This window comes from Bos indicus x Bos taurus, chromosome 10, assembly GCF_003369695.1.
Source record: "Bos indicus x Bos taurus breed Angus x Brahman F1 hybrid chromosome 10, Bos_hybrid_MaternalHap_v2.0, whole genome shotgun sequence".
Lineage (NCBI taxonomy): Eukaryota > Metazoa > Chordata > Mammalia > Artiodactyla > Bovidae > Bos > Bos indicus x Bos taurus.
Genome location: NC_040085.1, coordinates 2,904,581 through 2,927,500, shown reverse-complemented (window position 1 = coordinate 2,927,500; position 22,920 = coordinate 2,904,581). Strand labels below are relative to the sequence as shown.

The 22,920-nt window shown below is 37.3% G+C and overlaps 1 protein-coding gene across 2 annotated transcripts in view; it reads left to right on the top strand.

Moving 5' to 3' along the window:
- The window catches only part of AP3B1 (adaptor related protein complex 3 subunit beta 1), a 235,789-nt gene that overhangs the window by 180,642 nt on the left and 32,227 nt on the right, over positions 1 to 22,920 (top strand). For both annotated transcript variants that reach the window (XM_027552928.1, XM_027552929.1), the window contains 2 exons: positions 17,391 to 17,622; positions 22,084 to 22,168. In XM_027552928.1, the coding sequence (XP_027408729.1) occupies positions 17,391 to 17,622; positions 22,084 to 22,168 (317 nt within the window). The remainder of the gene's footprint in view (positions 1 to 17,390; positions 17,623 to 22,083; positions 22,169 to 22,920) is intronic.

Below are 22,920 nucleotides of genomic sequence, written 5' to 3'. Positions count from 1 at the left end.
CTGACTACTATAATCCCTTTCTGCTTGTATAGAACTCATACAGAATGTTTCTGTATGTATATTTAATGAGAAAAACTAACACATACTAACCAAAGAGTGTTAAGAAGTAGTCTCAGATAATATTCAGAGCATTAAATTGGAGCCTTTGGTGGTTCTCAGCACCTATAAACAACCAAATGGGTGAAAGTCATTAAAAATATAGAACGACTCTTAGTAGAGGTGAATTTCTTATAAACCAGTCCTCCAGATGATTCTGACAAGTAACTATCGGGTTTGAAAACTACTCTAATTAATGTCTATGCTAGTTGGCTCTTAAGTCCAATGGGAAAATACGATAGGGAAAGCAGAATTTTTTGATGCCTCTCAGATCACACATCAGCCATTGAAAGATATATGCAAATAAATATACCATAGACTCCACAGGTGGGTTTTGTAACATAAGAATTTAGAACAGTAGTTTCCAAATAGATACCATAATTACTTTATTAGTTTCCTATTACTGCTACATTGCGACCAATTTAGTGGTGTATAACAAATGCAAATTTATTATCTTACAATTCTGGAAGTCAAAGTCCAAAATGGGTCTTACCAAGCCAAAATCAAGGTGTTAGTACAGCTGTGTTTTCTTCTGGAAGTTCTAAGGGAAAATTCTTTTCCTTGCCTTTCCAGCTTTTAGAGGCTGCCCACATTCCTCAGCTCATAGCCTGTTACATCTTCAGAGCCATCAATGACTGAGTTGTCTTTATACCCCATCCCTATAACACTGACTCTCCTGCTTCCTGCTTTCCCTTACGGGATCCATACAGTTATGGTAGCCCACATAGACAACCCAGGAAAATCTCATCTCAAAATCAGCTGTTTAGCCATCTTAATTCTCCCCTGCCATGCATCATTACATATTTATAGATTGTGTGGGGGAGACTCACATCCCTTTGGGGATCCATTATCTGTGTATCACCTCATGTATAGCACCTTTGGGGAGAAGAAGATTACTCAGATATTCATTCCTCATCTTTCAAATTGTGGAAGAGTGGAAGGGTAAGGCCATGGCATTATGGAGGGCATTCTGATGGAGAGCCAAAGCCTAACACCGCAGATAAGCTTGTACTCCCAGATCTTGATGTTGATGGTGATCACTCACTATTCCTAAAATTCAAATGGAGCCCTCCTGTGGGGATTATGGCCAGCTACCTAACCAAGCAATTCTTATTTATGGCGGTTTTACTTAACTCTGGTCAGGTCAGTTCAGTCGCTCTGTCATGTCCAGCTCTTTGCGACCCCATGGACTATAGCACACCAGGCCTCCCTGTCCATTGCCAATTCCCGGAGTTTACTCAAACTCATGTCCATTGAGTCATTGATGCCATACAACCATCTCATCCTCTGTCATCCCATTCTCCTCCTGCCTTCGGTCTTTCCCAGCAGCAGGGTATTTTCTAATCAGTCAGTTTTCTTCACATCAAGTGGCCAAAGTATTGCAGTTTCAGCTTCAGCATCAGTCCTTCCAATGAATATTCAGGACTGATTTCCTTTAGGATGGACTGGTTGGATCTCCTTGCCATCCAAGGGACTCTCGAGTCTTCTCCAACACCACAATTCAAAAGCAAATGCTCAGCTTTCTTTATAGTTCAACTCTAAGATCCATACATGACTACTGGAAAAACCATAGCTTTGACTAGACAGACCTTTGTTGGCAAAGTAATGTCTCTGCTTTTTAATATTCTGTTTAGGTTGATTAATACGCTGTTTAACTTTTCTTCCAAGGAGCAAGCATCTTTTAATTTCATGGCTGCAGTCACCCAGGAGCACTCAAATTAAGAGAAATTTGAAATTTTTCAAATCAATCATATCAAATTAAATTTTATACATCTGTATTTTCCTGTTGCTGTCTTTTTGATGCTTCTTTAAGTCAGAATTTTTATTTCAAAGTTTCCACCAATTTTCTTTTATTAGAATCTATTATATTAGCATTTCTCAGTGAAACATTGATTTATCTCAATAGATAATGGAAGCAGGTCTCAAATGACATGACTGTTTATGCAGAAATTTTAAGACATTTTAAAACGTAAGTATTATCACATAGGCAGAAAAAAATCATGCTGTTAAGACAACAGAATTCTAAAGTTATATTTTTTTAAATCATGCAAAGAAATTCTTCTCTAGACAGCATTTTTCTGCTTACATGGTTCATAAGAATAAACTTAAGTAGTCTTATTAAAGTTATAAAGTTAAATAATCATATGAAAATCAAGTTATAAAGAATGTCAAAATGGAATGTGACTCAAATCACTTATGGACTGGATTTGGTCAGGAGCAGTTGAATAGATCAGTTGGAACTTGAGCTGAACATTGTATTATGGTTAATATTTGATATTTAATTAAGTCATATGATTTATTAGAGTAAAGCATAAGTAAAAATTATTTAAGCAAATCATAGAACTAACAAGTGAGTTCTTTGTGCAAGACTGGCAAAAAATAGGGATACCCTGAAATTTAGAACTAAAGTGCAGTGTGTTTGGAGGACTCTGCTTAGGTTTTTTAAAGGTTTATTTTTTTCATCAAAGTGTTGTAGGAATTTCTGTTTTTAAAATGAAAGGACACTTATGAAAAAAATGCAGCATAGGAAATTAAAAGTTTTTTCCTATTTTATGGTGATACCCCTGGGGCTAATACTTTTTCTTTGGTATGTTAGGTGAAAGATAATAAAAGCTAACCTATCTCAAAGCTTATTGACTGTGCTTTGAACCAAATAGTTGAGTTAGTTTTTCCTCTCCCTGAGAGCTAAATAAGGAAAGGAACTCTTTAAGTGTCCACTGCTGTCTCCTGGTGAAGTAGAGTCTAAAATTAGAGGGATAGTGGGGAGAAATAAGGAGAAGGCAATGGCACCCCACTCCAGTACTCTTCCCTGGAAAATCCCATGGACAGAGGAGCCTCGTGGGCTGCAGTCCATGGGGGTCGTGAAGAGTCGGACAGCACTGAGCGTCACTTTCACTTTTCACTTTCATGCCTTGGAGAAGGAAATGGCAACCCACTCCAGTGTTCTTGCCTGGACAATCCCAGGGATAGGGGAGCCTGGTGGGCTGCCGTCTGTGGGGTCACACAGAGTCAAAAACGACTGAAGTGACTTAGCAGCAGCAGCAGGGGAGAAATAATTTAATACAATAGCAGAATAGGAGTTAGATTTTGCTGTAAGTTGGGTGGGAGAATTAACTTAAGTATCAGTGGGCAGTAGGATAACATTTATGTTGCTGGAACTCTTGTAATGGCTTAGTTATGACTCCTTTCCTGTTTGCATGGTCTCTTCTTTAGGAAACTCTAAGAGAAAACAAGCAAAGGGTGCCATGACTCAATGAAAAGGTGGGTGGCCAGTATAGAACTGTGCTCAGAGTACAGTGTTCTGTGCCATGTTCTCAAAGAGCTGCATTTATTCCTGAACATCAACGTTTTTTAAAGCAATGCATCATCCTCCATCCAGCAAATGCCTGCCATAGCCAATAATACGTTGGCTTGTCCATTTTCAGTTTGTAGTACAAAACAAATGAAAGGCAAGGACATTACAATTGGGAAGGAAGGAGAACTATTATTTAAAAGGCTTTTAAATGATGTCACTATATATTCTTTTAACAACATCCTCTAAAAGCCTTTGAAAAAATAGTCCGTTCTCCCTCAGTTGTTAACAAAGACCAGGCTAGGGCCTGCTCTTTAAAAGGCTGTTAAATGGTGATACTATATTTTTTAATATCAACATCATTTAGAAACCTTTTAGAGAACAGTCCTCGTCACCCACAACTAACAACAACAAAAAAAGGATGTGGGGGAAGGGATTACTTTTTTAAAGGCCTTTGGATGGTACTATCAATAAATACAGCAATATTGTTTTAAAAGCCCTTTTCCAATGGTGATTCAGTTTTTTGATATGTACTTTTAACCTCAAGACCCTATGTTATCAGACAGATTGATGTTTTAACGTTGACTGAAAACTCAATTTACTAATAATCCCAGTAATGCCTTTTATTGAACAGTTTAAAAATCAATTTCACATATACAATCTCCTGTTATCCTGAGAACAGCTCAGAGAGTAGACAGGATATGTATAATTAGCCCCATTTTACAGAAGAGAAAAGCAGAAACTAAGTGAGGTTGTGATTTAGCTAAGTTCTCACTGCTAACGTGTGGCTGAGGTTGAAGCCGTAACCCCAGTCCTAACAGTTTGATCTAGTGCCCCATCCAGTGCCTCTGGCTACCTTTACTACTTTCTTTTTAAGTGATATTCTCCATTGCTGTTTTCAACATGTGCAAACACTGAAAGTTAATTCTTCATAATTAGGATAAAAGTGGACTTCTGTAATTTCAGTACTGATGGTAGATGGTGGGAGTCTTATTAATACGGTACTTCTGATGAAGTAAAGAAGTATAAATATCTCAAAGTGTAGTAGTCTTCCTATGATGTTAGGGCATTCAGACTTTTCTGAGATTGTGCACCACATCATAAATTTTGTGTGCTTAGGAAATTATCGCTTGAAATTCATTTTAAGGTATCTAGTTTATTATATAACTGATAATTTAAAAATCTAATCTCCTTTTATTGATTTGCTTCTGAAAGTTATTCTGCTGACTAAGGATACTGATTCATAATTAAGATCATAAGATTCCCTCCGTTATCATCAGTCTTTGAAAGAAATCATAAATGCTGGTTGCTCCCACTTCCTGTAGTTCTCTGAAGAGGAAGTTTCCCCACTAGCTTTCAGGACTGACCTTTATTTCCCTTTATCACAAGGAATACTTTCTGGTTATTGAAAAAGCTAAAGAATCATGGATTATTTATTGCTTAACAGAAATGACAGTTAAAAGTGGTAAATTCTGATCTTTGTTCTGCCAGCGTTTTTTTCCTTTTGCTAATAAACATTGTCTTTAATGATAACGAAAGACGAGTACTTTCAGCTCCAAAACACTTTCATATGTAGTATCTCACTGAATCCTTATAAAACAGTCCTACAAATAAAGTAGTATTACCGTTTATTTTCTTCCCCGATGGCTCAATGGGTGAAGAATCCGCCTGCAGTGCAGGAGACACAGGGGCCGCAGGTTTGATCCCTGTGTGGGGAAGATCCCCTGGAGGAGGAATTGGCCACCCCTGCAGTATTCTTGCCTGGAGAGTTCCCATGGACAGAGGAGCCTGGCGGGCTACACAGAGTGGGACATGACTGAGCACAGGGCACATAGCACCCTTTATTTTACAAATTCTGGCTCAGAGAAGTTAATAAGTTTCTTCTCATCAATAACTTTTAAGTTCTTCTAAAATTTAATGTTTTCTTTCTTACCACTGCCACCAGTAACTCTACCTGACAAGAAGGGTACCATAGCCTTTCTTGCTTCTGAAGAGAAGGGTTTCCTATGCCAAACATAGGGGTAGCCTGAGAACTTGGACTGGTGCAGATACAGGCACTGAGGCCCCGCTCCTCAGTCTTCAGCCAGAAAAATTCATCCTCAGTTGACTTTACTGAACATAAAAGTGGATCATCAGAGGCTTTGCTGCCACAGACATGGACTCCAGAGACTCTAAGGGTCCCGTGTCATAACCCACGGTCTCTCTCATCAGAGGCTTTGTTGTCACAGACGTGGACTCCAGAGGTTTTTGGGTTTCCTGTGTCGTCCCTACCTACCTCCTCACTGGAGAATATAAAACATGCTGTGCTATGCTACGTCACTTCAGTCGTGTCCAACTCTGTGCGACCCCATAGACAGCAGCCCACCAGGCTCCCCCATCCCTGGGATTCTCCAGGCAAGAACACTGGAGTGGGTTGCCATTTCCTTCTCCAGTGCATGAAAGTGAAAAGTGAAAGTGAAGTCGCTCAGTCGTGTCTGACTCTTAGCGACCCCATGGATTGCAGCCTAACAGGGTCCTCCGTCCATGGGATTTTCCAGGCAAGAGTACTGGGGTGGGATGCTATTGCCTTCTCCGATGTAAAACATAGGCTTGGCAAAAAAGTTTGGGTTTTTCTATAACATCTTGCAGGAAAACCTGAACAAACTTTTGGCTAACCCAATATTTGTACACAGATCAGGAAAAAGTGTATGTGTGTGACAGAGAGAGCTAGCTACCTAGTTCTTTGCTCTCAGAGAACCCATTTCCCCAAACTTGCCCTACATCAGGAATTCCTCAGCAACTTATAGTTTGTCCAATTGGCATCTCTGATGTAAAAAGGATCCTTTTCTTCTTTGTTAGATTCAAAGAATGTGTGCCTGCAGAGACCTGCTACTTGAAAAGAGCAGTAATAAAAGTGCCTTTCCAGTTTGTACATCAACTAAGACATCCTTGTTTTCCTTCCTCGCGGACTTCATCTAGATGACATCCCCATCCCTCTGCCTCCTAAGTTACAGTTCATTTCAGTGCAAGCAGCATGGCCAGTTTTTAGATGCTGCTGGCCCCTAATTTCATTTGTGAAATTAATGTGTGGAACAGCTACCACTCCCCTCACATACTTTGATAAAGTACTATTATAAAGCCTGGCTTTCCCCCTTAGGGTCTCCCTTTGGATCTTGCTGTCCTATAGTAGATATTCTCAGCATGACCTCACTCAGAATTCTCTAGAATTCTTTGACAAAATCATTATTAACAGCAAGATGGCTTGTGTGAAGCGCCCAGATGTTGCATTTGGCCATTCCCTTTCCATCCTTATGTTCCTTCCTCTTCTGAGGCCCATTCCATCATCTTACACCCTCTTCCTTCCCTTGTTATTCTCGTCTTGGGATCTGTTCATCACTTGCCTCCATTCATGAAGATCTTGGTGTCTTTCACATAATCTCTCCAGCCCCACGTCTCCCAGGAAGATCTCACTGTGTATAGTATCAACCTGTGACATATGTAACCTCACAGACTCTCTGATCTGTTCCATTCCAGATTTTGACCTGTACAGAATTTCATCCAGATACTCTTTTATTTCAGCTCTGAAGTTATGTCTTACTCCCATACGTGTGCCTATCATGTTAACACCTTCAGGCCCTTCACTCCTCCAATATTTAGCCTAGATTTGCAACCCTGAAAGATAGATGGTAGTTTCCCCATTTCACAGATGTGAAAATTGAGGTCTCTAGAGTATGAGTAACTTTTTTAGTGTCATAGGCTTAGTAAGTTGCAGAACCAGAGGTTCAACTCATCTATCTGGCTTCAAAGCTCAACACTTTCTACCCACTTCCTCACTGAGTGTATAAGGGAGGTACAGTCTACGACAGTCTGTGGTACAGGTTGCAGAGGGAAGAGTCAAGAGACAGGGAGGCCAATTTGAATGAGCAAGCAGAAATAAGAGGCGAGCAAAGACTTGGGAGGTACAGCAAATCATTAATTACGATTAAAGATTTCCATACTGTTTGAAATTGTTTTCAATAAACTGCACTTCTTTTGCCATTTCAAATTTAAAATTTTTTTAATGTTTTAAGTGTCACTGATGGACTTGAACTAAGCTGGTGGTAGACAGCAGAAAAGAAGAAAATGAATACAAAAGACATCAGACTTCTCAAGTAGTTGTTGGAGGGAAATAAGGATGTCAAACACAATGCCATAGTTCAGTTCTGAGCTTGGTTCAAAAGGAAGAGGGTCTACCATTTTCTTTTTTCATATGATGTCATTGATATTGTCAGAAAGCAGGTGAACTGCTAAGATCATATGATTATCATATTTGTCAGATAACCACACAAAATTGTTCTGTTCTTGTGTAGTATGCTCTGGTTCTGACGAAATTTATTGTAGCCCATTATTGGAAGGTTTATGCTAAACACTTTGGAAACCAGCTTATTTTGGTTTTATTAGCACCCTACAGTCCATGGGGTTGCAAAGAGTTGGACACAACTGAGTGACTTCACTTTCACTTCACTTTAAGTCAGAAGTCCGAAAGGAAATACAAAAAAAAATATATACGAAAAAAAAATAGTAGAATAGTATAACATATCTGTATCCATAGTTTTGGAACTATTCCTCTATGAAAGTGGAATATATAATATATACAACTATATAAAAGTATATACACATCATTCTGGATTTCAGATTTATTAAAAAGTAGAATATTGACAGTGAGGATTATAAGTTTTCCTTTGGGGAGAGGAAAGAATAGGATATTATTATAAACTGATTTTACCTTCCTCTCAACAGCTGTGAAAACAGAACACATCCTATATGGGAGTCAGTGAACATTTTGTAAAGGGCCAGAGAGTAAATGTTTCCAACTTTGCAGACCACAGCCATTCAACTGTGCCACTGTGGCAAAGCAGCCAGAGACAATATAGAAATGAATGAAATGTGGCAGTGTCCCAGTAAAACTTCGTGGACATTGAATTTTAATTTCTTATCATTTTAGTGTCACAAAATGTTATTTCTTTTTATTTTTTCAAACATTTAAAAACGTAAAAACCATTCTTAGCTCACAGACTACACAAAAGCAGTGGACTAGTTTTGATTGATAGGCCAAGTTTGCTGGAGCCTGCTTAACACCATGCGTGAAGTAAGGTTCTCACTAAATGTTTGTTGATAATGTACTCAGCTGTTTCTGCAAATACACTTTTATTTGTTACCAAAATGAGAGGTGAATATACTGATGACTAAAATAAGAGTAATTAGTGCAATCATTGATACTTTCTAGAATACTGTTCTAGCTAACAGTTAAACAAATTTGCCCTTTGCTTTTTTTTTTTTTTAATTGAAGGATAATGGCTTTACAGAATTTTGTTGGTTTCTGCCAGATGTCAGCATGAATCAGCCATAGGTGTACTGCCGTTTGCTTTTTTAAATCCTGTACTAGGTGCTAAGGGGCTTCCCTGGTGGCTCATGATAAAGAATTCACCTGTCAGTGAAGAAGACACCATTTTGATCCCTGGTTCATTAAGATCCCTTGGAGAAGGAAATGAGAACCACTCCAGGATTCTTACCTGGAAAATCCCATGGACAGAGAAGCCTGGCAGGCTTCAGTCCATGGAGTCGCAAAAGGGTCAAACCCAACTTAGCAACTAAACAACTACTAGGTGTGTGAGTGTGTGTGTATTCTGTCATGTGGGGTCTTTGTGACTCCCTGAACGATATAGCCTGCTAAGCCCCTCTGTCCATGAAATTTTCCAGGCAAGAATATTGGAATAGGTTGCTGTTTCCTTAGGAGATCTTCCCGACCCAGGGATCGAACCCTTATATCTCTTGCATCGGCAGGCAGATTCTTTACTACTCTGCCACCTGGACCCGATACTAAATATTAAAGTGGGCTCACGTTCTACAGTTTACTGGGCAACTAAAGCAATACTCTAGCTTTCTGCATTACGGTTCTTACCACTTGAGATTTACACTGGTTTAAAAAGTGCTAATTTTAAAGATGAAACTGCATCTTTATTTACAACTGTTTTCTGGTCTTTTTTTTATAAATCATATACCTAAATATGTACTGCCATAAAATAAACCAAACAAAATTAGATACAAAGAAAGTATTTTATGTACTATAGACCTTTATATTTTTGAAGTCCAAAAACAGAGTAGATTGATAATATTTAAAAACGATTAAGTGCCTGAATGTGGATTAAAGCAAAAGACTAGAAGACATTGTTTTCATAAAGCTTTATGTGGAAGTGTCATCTCTGAAATAGTAACGCAGATGTTGAACAAGGTTTATTCTTAGGCACTTACTTGATACTCCCTGTTTTATTTTCAATTCTCATTTAAATTTTATAATTCAATCATTTTGAAAGAAGTTTTACAACTTTAATCTTAATAATCTAAAAAAAAAAGCAGACATGCTATGTCATAAAATAACTATTAGTGACTAGTTTGTATCCTATAAATCTAACTTGAGTTGATAATATGGTCCATTACCAGCTAACTGCACAGAGTATTTTTCATTTTACACTCTTCAGTTACTTTTTAGTGAAGTGTTAAAAAATATGAAGCTTTTCTCCTCTCTAAAATTGCACGCTGTCTGTCTGTTATTAGGAAGATAACAGCTCTTATAAATGTTTCAGTAAGCGCTAAGTAGACAGTTATGAGCACTCTCATTCCACGCTTATTTGCTTACTGTAATAAACTGATAAAATATGTGTGGTTTGTCTCTGTGTATCTACAGGCATCATGAGTCACATAGATTTCCTTTAGAAATAATGTTGTGTCTGCAGAATTGATTGGTTATTTTCATAAACCATCTAAAGGTACACAAATGACTTTTATTATTTAAACATATGCTGTGTAAAGATTTGTGAGGATTATCTCACTGTTACTTGATGCTTTTTGTTCTGTTAACTCTAGAAGGCGGCTTTATATTTTAGAGTTATTACAGTTACTGAGCTAATTACCTTCTCAGGAATCATAGTGAAGATAACCCAAATCATTTGCTTTAGCTAAATTTTTAATTCTTTGAACATTGGCAATTAAATAATTAAATCAAAACTTTAAAAATATTGTCTTTCATAGTATCCTCTTTATACAAGTTTCAATATTTAATGGAAAATAATGCTTTTACCTGAACTGGATACTTTAAGAATTAGTGTTTGTATCATAGAAATCCTTCTAATTATTAAATTGTTCTTTGTGTGTACCTTTAAGAAATACGGTATTTTTCATTTGTGCATAATTATATGCACTAGGAAATTTTTGGTCAAGTCATATCCTAAAACCAACAAATATTAATATTGATAATCTTCACTTATCAACACCATAAGCTCCTTGAAAGACCGTAATATTTTTAGGGTATCAACACCGTAAGCTCCTTGAAAGACCGTAATATTTTTAGGGTATCAACACCGTAAGCTCCTTGAAAGACCGTAATATTTTTAGGAAGAGTGTTGAGCACTCAGCATCTGTTAAGTATAGTTATGACCAATGCTAGTAGTATATTATCTGTAGATCTCTGTAGACTAAATTAAAGTAGAAGAATTATACTTTGAGTTCTAAAAATGGATACAGTTGCGTTTTATAAATTGAACATAAAATCAAGGAATAAATGGAGAGACAGATAATAAACATAGCAAATAAGCAAATTATGTGATCATGTATATTGTATCCAAGAAGGTATTAAGTGACTATGGAGAAAGAAGAAAGGGGAATCAGAAGGAAGAGATGCAAACGGGTTAACCTCGTTAAGAAGGAAACACTTGAGCAAAGGTATATTGACACCGAGCCATGTGAGTATTTGGAGATAGTGCATTCCAGGAGGAGGCATCCAGTGCCAAGGCCCTGGGTGGGAGGCTTACTGGTGTGTGCAAGGAGTAGGAAGGGTGTCAGGGTGGCTGGAGTGAAGGGAGTTGCGGGTTCAAAAGTAACAGGAAACGAGGTCAAAGAAACACAGTGGGGCCAGGCCATATGGGGCCTTATCGGCCTTTATCAGAGTTTTTGGGTCTCATTTTCAATGAAATTGGGAGCCACTGAAGGGTTTTGAACGGAGAGGCGATGTGATGTAACTTTATTTTAACTGATTTTTACTGTCTTCTGTTTTCAGTATGTGCTCTGTAGGATGCAAGAATAGGAGCAAGGAGACCAACTAGAAGGCTATAGGAGTAATCCAGATGTGAGGTTGTGGTCGCTCACCTTTCTCCCCAAGATACCCATGGGAGACATAGAGTCAGAGAACAAAGACGGGCAAACCAGTCCTTTATTAGCCAGGGTTTTGCTCTGTAGCCTCAACATAGAACTTCAGTGAGTAGTATGGGCACATCAAGAATTCCTCTTCCCTAAAGAGAGTAGCCTGGAACCAAAGCAGGCTTTTAGATGGAACCTTAAGAATTGCTAATTCCACTTTTTTTTTTCCTCTCTTTTTTTTTTTGAGGTATAGTTGATGTACAAAATTATTTATGTTTCAGATGAACAATATAATGAATCAGTTTTTAAAGGTTATGCTCCATTTATGATAGTAGTTATAAAATGTTGGCTGCATTCCCTGTGTTGTATGATATATCCCTGGAGCTTATTTAATTTATACTTATTAGTTTGTACCTCTTAACTTCCTACTCCCATCTTTCTCCTATCCCTTTCCTCTCATCAGTGGTTACCACTAGTCTGTTCTTTATACCAGTGAGTCTACTTTTTTGTTGTTATATTCACTAGTATGTTTTCTTTTTTAGATTCTACATATAGTATTTGTCTTTCTTTGACTTATTACACTTAGCATAAAACCCTCCAAGTCCATCCATGTTGTTGCAGATGGCAGAATTTTTATTCTTTTTTATGACTGAGTGGTATTCCACTGTATGTATATGTGTGTGTATGTGTACACACACCACATCTTCTCTATCCATTCATCTATTGATAGACATTTTGGTTGCTTCCAGATCTTGGCTATTGTAAATATGTTGTTAAGAACATTGAAGTGCATGTAGTTTTTCAGATTAGTGTTTTCTTTTTTTTTTGAATATGTATCTAGGAGTGAAATGTCAGATGGTAGTTCTATTTTTAGTTTTTTGAGGTACTTCCATATTATCTTCCACCAATTTACATTGGTGGAACACAGCAATTGTTGGTGAGGATGTGGAGAAAGGGGAACCCGTCTACACTGTTGGTAGGAGTGTAAGTTGGTGAAAAATAACATGAAGGTTTCCCAGAAAGCGAAAAATAGAACTGCCATATTACATTCCACTCCTGGGTACATATCCAAAAAAAGAAAACACTAATTTGAAAAACTACATGCACTTTAGTGTTCATAGCAACATACTTACAATAGCCAAGGTCTGGAAGCAACCAAAATGTCCAGCAGTAGATGAATGGATAGAGAAGACGTGTGTGTTCTGATAGTTGTGAAGTGATATCTCATTGTGGTTTTAATCAGCATTTCTCTTATAATTAAAGATGTTGAGTATCTTTTCATGTGCCAGCTGGACATCTGTATGTTGTCTTTGAAGAAATGTTTATTCAGATCTCCTGCCCATTTTTTAATTGGGTGGTTTGTTTTTTTGATGTTGAATTGTATGAGCTGTTTATGTATTTTGGGTATTAACTCCTTATCGGTCATATCATTCACAAATCTTTTCTTCTGTCCAGTAGATTCTCTCTTCATTTTGTCAGCAGTTCCTTTGCTGTGCAAAAACTGTTAAGTTTAACATAGTCCCATTTGTTTGTTCTTGCTTTTATTTTTGCTCTAATTCAACTCTTTGATCTACAGAATTAGTTGAACCTAATCAGATGCCATGCATGAGTTTCACCATAACATCTCTACCAGGGCTTTAGGGGAAAGAATGAGAAAGTACATTCTCCCATTATGATTTTATTCCCCAGTCCCCCAGTTAGCATACTGAAATCTGACTAATCCTGATTAGTAGTAGAGTTGGGGGAGTTAAATGACAGAAACTGGATTTGAACTGGCTTAAACCAAAGAAAAGGGGCAGGGGGTTCCACTTCCTAGAGTATTTTACAGAAAACTATGCTTCAGAAATGGTAGGAATATGTCAGCTTTAAGAACCACCCAAACCAAAGATACGAGCAGGGCTCTCTGTCTCTCGTCTGTGCTTTGTTTTATTTCTTGCTGAGCAATACGGCAGGAAATGTGGCCACAGATATTAGAGTTTTAAATCTCAGACTTTTAGCCAATTGAGAGAGATTGACCCTACTTCCCAAGTGCCAAATCCAAAAATCCTAGAAAAGGTACTCATTGGGCCAGGCATCCATTCCTGAGCCATTCCTTAATGTGGTCAGATCATGAGTTGGCATGAGAACATGCCAGCTGCGTCAGGAACTGAATGGCAACATTCTTAGAAGATGGTCAGATGTGTTAGGCAGTCCTGGACATAATCTCTGTAGGTGGAGCACTGGGGAGAAAGCGCCTTTGAAAGACTAGCCTTTACTTTTCAACCAGGTAAAAGCAATCCTGAAACACTGAATTCTGATTCCTCAGTGTCTGTCATAAATCTTACTTGATACTTCGTTGTCAGCCATCAGAAGACATTGTAAGACATCAGAAACCCATAGAAATAATTATCCAGGTTATAAAATCAACTTTTACAAAGGAAAGTGAAAAGAAAAAAGTAGCTTCTACTATATAAAGTCAGCTTCTCAGTAGCAAAGCACACTAGATTAGCCCAGGCGGTACCATTGTGAAGATTCTGTAAAGGTGCCCTTGAGTATAAGCTAGGTTTTTAGCTCATATTCCTGTCTCAGGCAGTTATAGCTGTACAGCTGTACATGATAGTCCTACTCAGTGTTAATTTAGCTCTTTGGAGTAAGTAGATCTGGGAATTGTTGAGTGACCAAAAAATAAGGAAATGAATAGGTATCAAAGAACTGTGAAGGGTATGAGATGGTGCCTCACTTGCCAGTTAACAAATTAGCCTGAGACAATTTCATGGCTACTAATAGAAGACACAGACTCCTGTGTCAAAGGCAAAGGACAATTTATTACTCACAGCAGTAGCAGTAGCCAGGACAACATCGTTCTTGCCACTTCCCCAATTTTCACAGGGTGACATGATGAATGCTAGATATGACTGCACATGCAGTGTGTTACTTTAGAGAAGAAGATGTTTAGCATAAAAGATCCCAACCTTTTATAAGGCTCTTTTGGTAAATCTGTTCAACCTTCGCGCCAGAGGGGAGGCACTGAACCATTTCCAAAGACTGTTTGCTATACGTCCTGGAAAAGATTTTCAGGAGCAAAGCTGTTTGTTGATGCCTTTCCTTAGAAGCTGTGCAGAACTGAGAGAGAATATGGGGAACAACTGGAGAAGGAAGGATGTGACATTGTGCCCTTAGGTCAGGGGTCAGCCAACTTTGTCTATAATGGGTCCAGATAGTAAATATGTTAGGCATTGGAAGTACTCAGCTCTTCCGCCATAGAGCAGAAGAGCAACCATCCACAGTATGTCAAAGAATGCAAATGGCTGTGTTCCGGTAAAACTTTACGAGACAGGCAGCAGGTCATATTTGGCTTGTGGGCCAAAGATGGTCTGTTTTGTTCAGATTTTTCAAGTATCCTTAAGTCCTTATTTTCACAGCCGCAGCCTAGGTTATTCTCTAATTAATTTACCTTTTACTATTGTTTTAACATTTAGTAAAATAATCATTATTTATCAATTGTAAAGTCAGAAAAGCCATCTTAGAATATAAGCACCCGCAGATCATATCTGTGCTTCTGGAGTATAGGTAACTAATCTGATATACAAAACATTGAACTAAAGTCTTGTTTTCTTGTCAGGATTAATTTTATTACATGTGGAAATTGGCAAAGGATTTATGGAACCTACTGGTTTTCTTGAACCAAATATCATCTATGTAGTTAAGATATTAGAGGAGGTTCACGAAATGTGACTTGTATGAACTTAGAAAATAGGTTAGAAAAACCAGTCATTCTCATTTAGCCCGTCTCTGTAGTTAAAAAAAAGCTATATTATTACCCTCTAAATGCCATTTAGGAGCTATTTACTGTGAAAGAAAACGTAGGCTTTTTTGCATTATGGTGGAGGATCGTTTCGGAGGACCTTTTTAGATGCTAACTTCATTAAAGAGTGCTTCTTGAATTTGGCTGTGTGGAAAGAATGAGTGAAGACAGTTACACTGTTTTTCTTCCATTGCTGTACACTGCTTTAGCATCATTTTAACTGTCATAATAAAGTGCAGAATTTTGAGACAAATTGGACCATGTGTCCCAGAACTAGATTGAGAGAATTCAATAAACCAACTCAGACAAGTTGATAGCTCTTAAATGACATAAGGCCTGACTTCAAAGAGCCTTATATGATGTCTAGAGTGCTAATTCCTGGCTGCTTATAACTCCAGATTCCTGCTTCTCTTCTGCTTTCCTACTTAACTCTTGGATTTTTGTTGATGCATTTTAAATGATTAGTATTATTATTAGGCTTTTTATATATCAGATGTCAGTGGCATAATGAACCTGTTGAGCAGGTTAAATTATAATAGGAAACCTAGTTTGGGAGAGTACACTTTTTAGGAACAAATCTTGATTGGGCCTGTTTAATTACAAATTTTTTTTTTTTTTTTTTTAAAGCCTTCCTATGTCAAATCACATGCAGTGCTTTGAATGGAAAGACAGCCACCTTATGATTTTAGAATGGATGGGTTTTTTTTTTTTTTTTTTTACTGAATATGCTGCCTTTGATTCCAGTCACAATTGAATTTAGCTCAAAGAGTTTAAAGTTCAGTGGAAACAGAAACAGGTGATTAGCCAAGAAAATATTGGCAGGGGGGCGGGGTGGGTGGAGGAATAAAGGACACTTTGTTTTGTCAAACAACTGAATCATATTGCGGGCCTTTAAGAAATAAAACAGTATGGTACTGATTTAGCAGTTCTATCAAAGTTCAAAAACGTCTCCAACTAAATAGAATGTTTGCATTTACAGATCATTGAGGAAAAGCTAGGCATTGAATCATGTACAAATGTTACGTATTTGGAGGAAAATGATTAAATATAGAGTAAATACACCTAAATTCAGTTCAGTTCAGTCGCTCAGTCGTGTCCAACTCTTTGCAACCCCATGAATCACAGCACGCCACGCCTCCCTGTCCATCACCAACTCCCGGAGTTCACCCAAACTCATGTCCGTCGAGTCAGTGATGCCGTCCAGCCATCTCATCCTCTGTCGTCCCCTTCTCCTCCTGCCCCCAATCCCTCCCAGCATCAGAGTCTTTTCCAATGAGTCAGCTCTTCGCATGAGGTGGCCAAAGTATTGGAGTTTCAGCTTTAGCATCATTCCTTCCAATGAACACCCAGGACTGATCTCCTTGAGAATGGACTGGTTGGATCTCCTTATAGTTCAAGGCACTCTCTACCTAAATTAGTTCCTCATAAATTGAAAAATTGGAACCATAAGAGCTCTGGAAGAAAATGTAAATGAATAGTTACTAATCTTGAGGCAGGGAAGATCTTTTAATTGTTAAAGCAAAGGAGGAACCACTTAAAAAGGAGGTCTTTAGTTTACAGTGAAAGAAATTCAAGATGAAAAAAGTTAAAGGAGTCAAAATTGGAAATAAAAGTATAAATATCTACCTATAATGAAAGATATTATAATCTGCCTATAATGAACTTACAGGCAGATATAAGTTCTGCCTTATAGTTTGAGAGCCCAAGGAAATCAAAAGACAAATTATTAAAAATAAAAAGAAAATTGGCAAAATGTCCAAAATATATTATACCTAGGAAGAAAATAAAGTTTATAAACTCTAAAAAAATATATATTTAAATAACTGCAATTATTTTCTTCTTTTTTAGATGTAGATTGTCAAAATATTTTAATATATGCCTGGGGAGTACGGAAAAATTTTTATAATTTCTGACTTCATACCTATCTATGCAATACCCTATTATTGTGATTTATTTAATACTTTAGGGAAAATAGGAGTTAAATGTTACGAATTTTTACATATTTTCTAAGAATTAGTAATCATATTCACTAATTCACTTTTTCTTTCTTTTTCCAATGTGCAATAGGTCAGTACTCCTGTCTTTGTACCAGGGAAAACTCATGTACTGCTTCATCGAATGAGTGGGAAAGGACTCGCTGCCCACTACTTCTTTCCAAGACAGCCTTGCATTTTTGGTGATAAGATGGTCTCCGTGCAAATAACACTGAATAATACCACTGATCAGAAGATAGAAAATATCCACGTAGGGGGAAAAAAGCTTCCTATGGGCATGCAAATGCATGTTTTTAATCCAATAGGTAAATATTAATTCTCATTTATTGCTTTAACTAGATTTGATAATTAAATGTGTTTATTTTTAAAATAAAATAGAATACATATTATTTTATTGATTTTTAGCAAACTCAATTTATATTGGGTTGGCCAGAAAGTTCATTTGTGTTTTTCATTACCATGGCATGGGAGAACCGGAACGAACTTTTTGGCCAACCCAACATTAGTTTTTCCTTTTTAAACCAAATTTATCATATAAGATAAGTACATTTCTTTGCCCTTAGCAAATCAGGTACCATCAATGGTGATAACCAGTACTGATGAAAGAATGGTTCTGGAGAATCAAAATTGCTTTGCATTTTTCCTACCTGCATCACCTACCCCGCTCCTTTCCTGGTCAGCTTCCTTCCCTGCCTGATTTTACTTTGCCTTTTGGTTATAGTACCCCCTGCATCTTTTCTTCCCCATTTTCCTTCACATTCTATAGATTGAAATGTAAAGGGAGCAAAGACTGAGAGGGTGTATAACAATTCTTTGTTTGTCTTCCTCTTTCTGATGGCAGAAAGCCCACAGTATGTTTCTGAAGGCAGAAACACCCACTGGTATTTTTTTCACGCATCATGTGTTTTAATCTGTTGCCACCATTTAAAAATCAGCATCCTTTGACACTAAAGGACAAACCCAGAAATCTCGCTGTTCATGGATAAAGCACAAGAGTATGTTGGTACCATGCTTTATCCCGCCTGCTGCACACCCAGCTGATGCCAAGTGGGCTGCCCCTGCTGTGCACCAGTGCCTTCCAGGCTGCCTCAGGGCCCAGTACATCATACTGTCTCCCCAGCTGCTACAGGAAATACACCTTCTTAGCATTAAGTGTGACAGTTGCATGGCTGGCTTTGAATTTTTAAAATGGTACAGTAGTTCAAATGTTTAGCTCTATTTTGGTTTTGTGTGAGTAGAGGCAGTCCTACAATTTAGTTGAAAGAAGCTTCAGAAAAGATCTTAATTAAAAGTGATAATAAGGTTTCTGTCATTGAATCCTTGAAGTGTTACAATCATATAGGTCCACATAGTTCCTTTTTTATATAATACTTTAAGTGAGCAAAGCCTTTTGACCAGGTAACTGTGCCTTCTTTACTCATTATTTCCTATCATATAGTTATTCTGTCTTTCTCCATCTTTGCCTGAGTGAGCTCTTTGACATTGTTGAATTCTCTCCTCTGTCATTTTAATGAGTCATTCAATAAAAAAGTCATCCTTTGTGTTATATTTTTTTCCACAAAGATATAAAAAATTCCTAATATTTAGATGAAATTTGGTAGCAGCCAAAGTAGAGAGAAGTAGAGTTAAAGTAAATTGATTTCAGAACCCACTTAATATCATTTTAAAAAAATAATTTGGTAATTAAGACACCATTTAAAGAATACAGTGTGCTGATTCTTATTTATTTTGTGGTTAACATATTGCCAAGGAATTAAGAATATCCCAATTTGTGTTCTTTTTTATTGCTTGCAATCCAGCTTTTTTTAATCTAGTTAAAAAGTTACTTTAAGAAGCATCAAGCAACTGATATATGCATTGTCTGAAGGTTGAAAATGTTATCCAAAGGTTAAAACAGTAGAACAGTATTAACATTTCTTTGAGCTGGCATAATGAGTTGACGAGTTGACCTTTTGTTGGCCTATGTAGAACAGAAGAAATAAATATAATAAATTTCAGAGTATGGCCTTCACACCAAAATAAAATATGAATATATATCATTGCCTCAGTACTAGTAATAGGCTTTCTTTTCTTAGGCAGATTTCCTGACCATAGGGTTTCATACATTTTGTTGGCATTTACTGGATACCCTCAAGATACAGAGTTCTTTCCCATGCAGTATAGATTCCCGTGCAGTAGATAACAGAGTTCAGAGTATGATATATCTTAATTAGTCCTCCAAAAACATCCTAAGAATGCAACAAAAATACTGTATTTTCATATTTTTGTGAAATAAGGGAAGTAAGATATCTGTGTTCTTTAATAAGCACATATACGTATGTTAAGGAGTCCAGTGACTTTCTTATTTGTCACCAGTCTGTTCTTTTTTTCTCTGTAATATGAGAAAACTTTTTTATCAGGATTTTGCCCTGCCTTTAGCATGAAACTGGATTCCTTGCAAGAGTGTACAAGATCAGGTACATGTACACAGGAGATTTAAAACACACACCCCCCACCCCCCCTCCAAAAGAGTAGCCTTAGGCTCTCTGCACTATATTCAGCGACTCTATGTTAACACTTGACAAATTTGAGTTCAGCTAAGATTTCACTAGTTACTATACAACTGTCCCGTCATAGTAGACAGCATCCTGTTTGATTTCATTTTTCGTTATTAATATAGTGGTGTAATAGAACCAGTGTTTTTCAGCCATTTCTACATAACCCTCTCATGTATATTGTGATGATTCAGAACCAGTATTCAACTATAGACCCCTGCCTGAATAAACTTTTCCAATGTATTATAGTAGGCTTCAAATATTATAAAAATCTGTTATATGAATAATTTTATGCTGATCACTTTGCTCTTGAAAGTGTCCAAATTCATGTCCGCTCAGTCATGTCCGACTGTTTGTGACCACATGGACTGTAGCCTATCAGGCTCCTCAGTCCGTGGAATTTTCCAGGTAAGAGTACTGAAGTGGATTGTTGTTTCCTTCTCCAGGGGATTTTACCGACCCAGGGATCGAACTGGGTCTCCCGCATTGCAGGCAGATGCTTTACCATCTGAGCCACCAGGGAAGCCCCTCTGCTGTTGAAGCTTTCATTTAATAAAACATTGATCATGAACTAGCCTCCAGAATTAGTATGGCACTCAGCTTGCAGTTAATTATCTTAAGACTGAGGATGTTATGAAACTGTGTCAAATAGTGCCATCATCGAGGCATCCTAAGAACTGTCACTTGGTCAAATGAGATATGAGGATACGTGATACAGAAAGATCTAGTCCCGAGTGCCATCGTTTTTTGGAGATGACAGCATTTGCTACCAATGTGGTGTCAGGTGCAAACAAGACCAAAGCCCAGTATATCTGTGGCACAGAAGAAAGCATCAAGGATTCAGTGAAGAAGAGCATTGAACAGTGTGACTCACAGCTATGAGGTGTAAACTTTAGGAGAAATGCAAGAAAACTATCATTGTAGTTATTTATAGTAAAGCGTATTTGTCAAAGATTAAGTAGCAAGGCTTTTGGGGTACTTACATACCCTCCTGGTAAATGTTAGGTTTAAAAATAAATGGAATTCCAACTAGAATCAGCACACCAATAACACTTTAAAAATCAGCATCAAATACCTCTTTATAATGCTTAATCTTCATTTAGGCTTAGATATAAAAATACTTCTTAATAATTTAAGCTTATTGAATTATTTTGTCCTACCTGTACCATGATTTCTGTAATGGTTAGCATTAAATGGGAAATGATACCTATCACAAGCCCTAGGATAATCACAGTCTACTGGACCATTGTATGCTTGCTAAAATATAGTTACATCTAATGATGCAACTAACTGTACAACCACAGTCACACTGGAGACGTTAAACAAATTCGAAATCAAAAGTGAATGGTTTCTATTTAAATATAGAGTATATACAAATATTTATACTAAATCGGTAAATGTTTAAGATCCCTTATTATTTAATGTACAGCATTACTCTTTGACTCTGGAGTCATAAGCAGTGTAAAATCATGTTATTGTTTTATCTTGAGTTTTATTATTTTCAACCAGTACTGTACATTGAAGCAGTTATTTCCCGCACTTGATTAGCTGATAGGTGAAGGTTCAGAAATTACACATCTACAAAATGTCATTTTATAATTTGTTTTTTCAAGATAACATAATCTATTACTAAATTTTCTTTGAGTAATTCTTCAAATAATACAATTAGACTTACTGTTTTGGTTCATATAATGCCAGTTATCTTCAGTAATACCTGAGGACAAGTTAATTTCTTCTTCCAACTTTGCTTTAATTTGCATGCTTTAAATTTTGGACTTTTTCCCCTGTGAAAATTTAGGACATTGCTGAAAATGTATTTTTTTATATCTAGAGTAAATATTCCATAGTTTTAAGTACATAATCTCTTAAAACACCCAGAGTCTGGTACAGATGTTCCAAACGGGAAAACATTTATTTCCTTCTCACCTTCAGTTCCTATCAAGACAATGTTGTAAAACATGGAATTTCTCAGGATGAGCTATATTTCTGAAACAAATAGATGTAATATGTTCATTGTAGTTACGTGCAGAATTAAGTTGTGAAAAAGAAAGCCTTGAGGTGAAATTACTTTATAATTTCCTTTAATACCGTTAGTTTCAAATTATTCTTGCAAATTATCATTAAATTTGACTGTTTTAACCAAACCACAAACATTACCTATGTTTTCAGTGTTTAGTTTGCCTCTTTTCCACTTCCTCTGTGTTTTCATGTCTAAATTATCTTATTTCCTAGAATCTCTTGAGCCTGCGGGATCCATTACTGTTTCAATGGGTATTGACTTTTGTGATTCCACTCAGACTGCCAGTTTCCAGTTGTGGTAAGTTCAGTTGTTCTGTGTTTCTTGTTACTATAAACAATAGCAGATCAAAATCAAGACTTTCAAAAGCTTTTTCTATGAGAGAAAATATTTACACAATCTTGTTTTTCTTTGGCAATATTTAGACTGCTGTGAAATAGTTGCACAGATTATGTGTGATATATGTATTTTTACTATTTGTTACACAAATAGCCATTACAGTCTGCTGTATATGGTTAAGAGCATCTCTGATGGCTCAGACAATAAAGAATCTGGCTACAATGCAGGAGACCCAGGTTCTATCCCTGGATCAGGAAGATCCCCTGGAGAAGGAAATGGCAACCCACTCCAGTATTCTTGCTTGGAGAGTTGCATGGACCGAGGAGCCTGGTGGGCTACAGTCCATGGGGTGGCAAAGAGCTTGACACGACTGAGTGACTAGCACTTTGATTTTCACTCTTCTGATGGGCCACTGATGGGCCACAGGCCGTGGCGTCACAAAGAGTCAGACATGAATGAACGACTGACACTTTTCTTTCTTCCATACATAGTTAAACTTCAGTTTATTCAGTTCAGTGCAGTCGCTCAGTCATGTGTGACTCTTTGCGACCCCATAAACTGCAGCTCGCCAGGCCTCCCTGTCCATCACTAACTCCTGGAGTCCACCCAAACCCATGTCCATTGTGTCGGTGATGCCATCCAACCATCTCATCCTCTGTCGTCCCCTACTCCTGCTGCCCTCAATCTTTCCCAACGTCAGGGTCTTTTCAAAT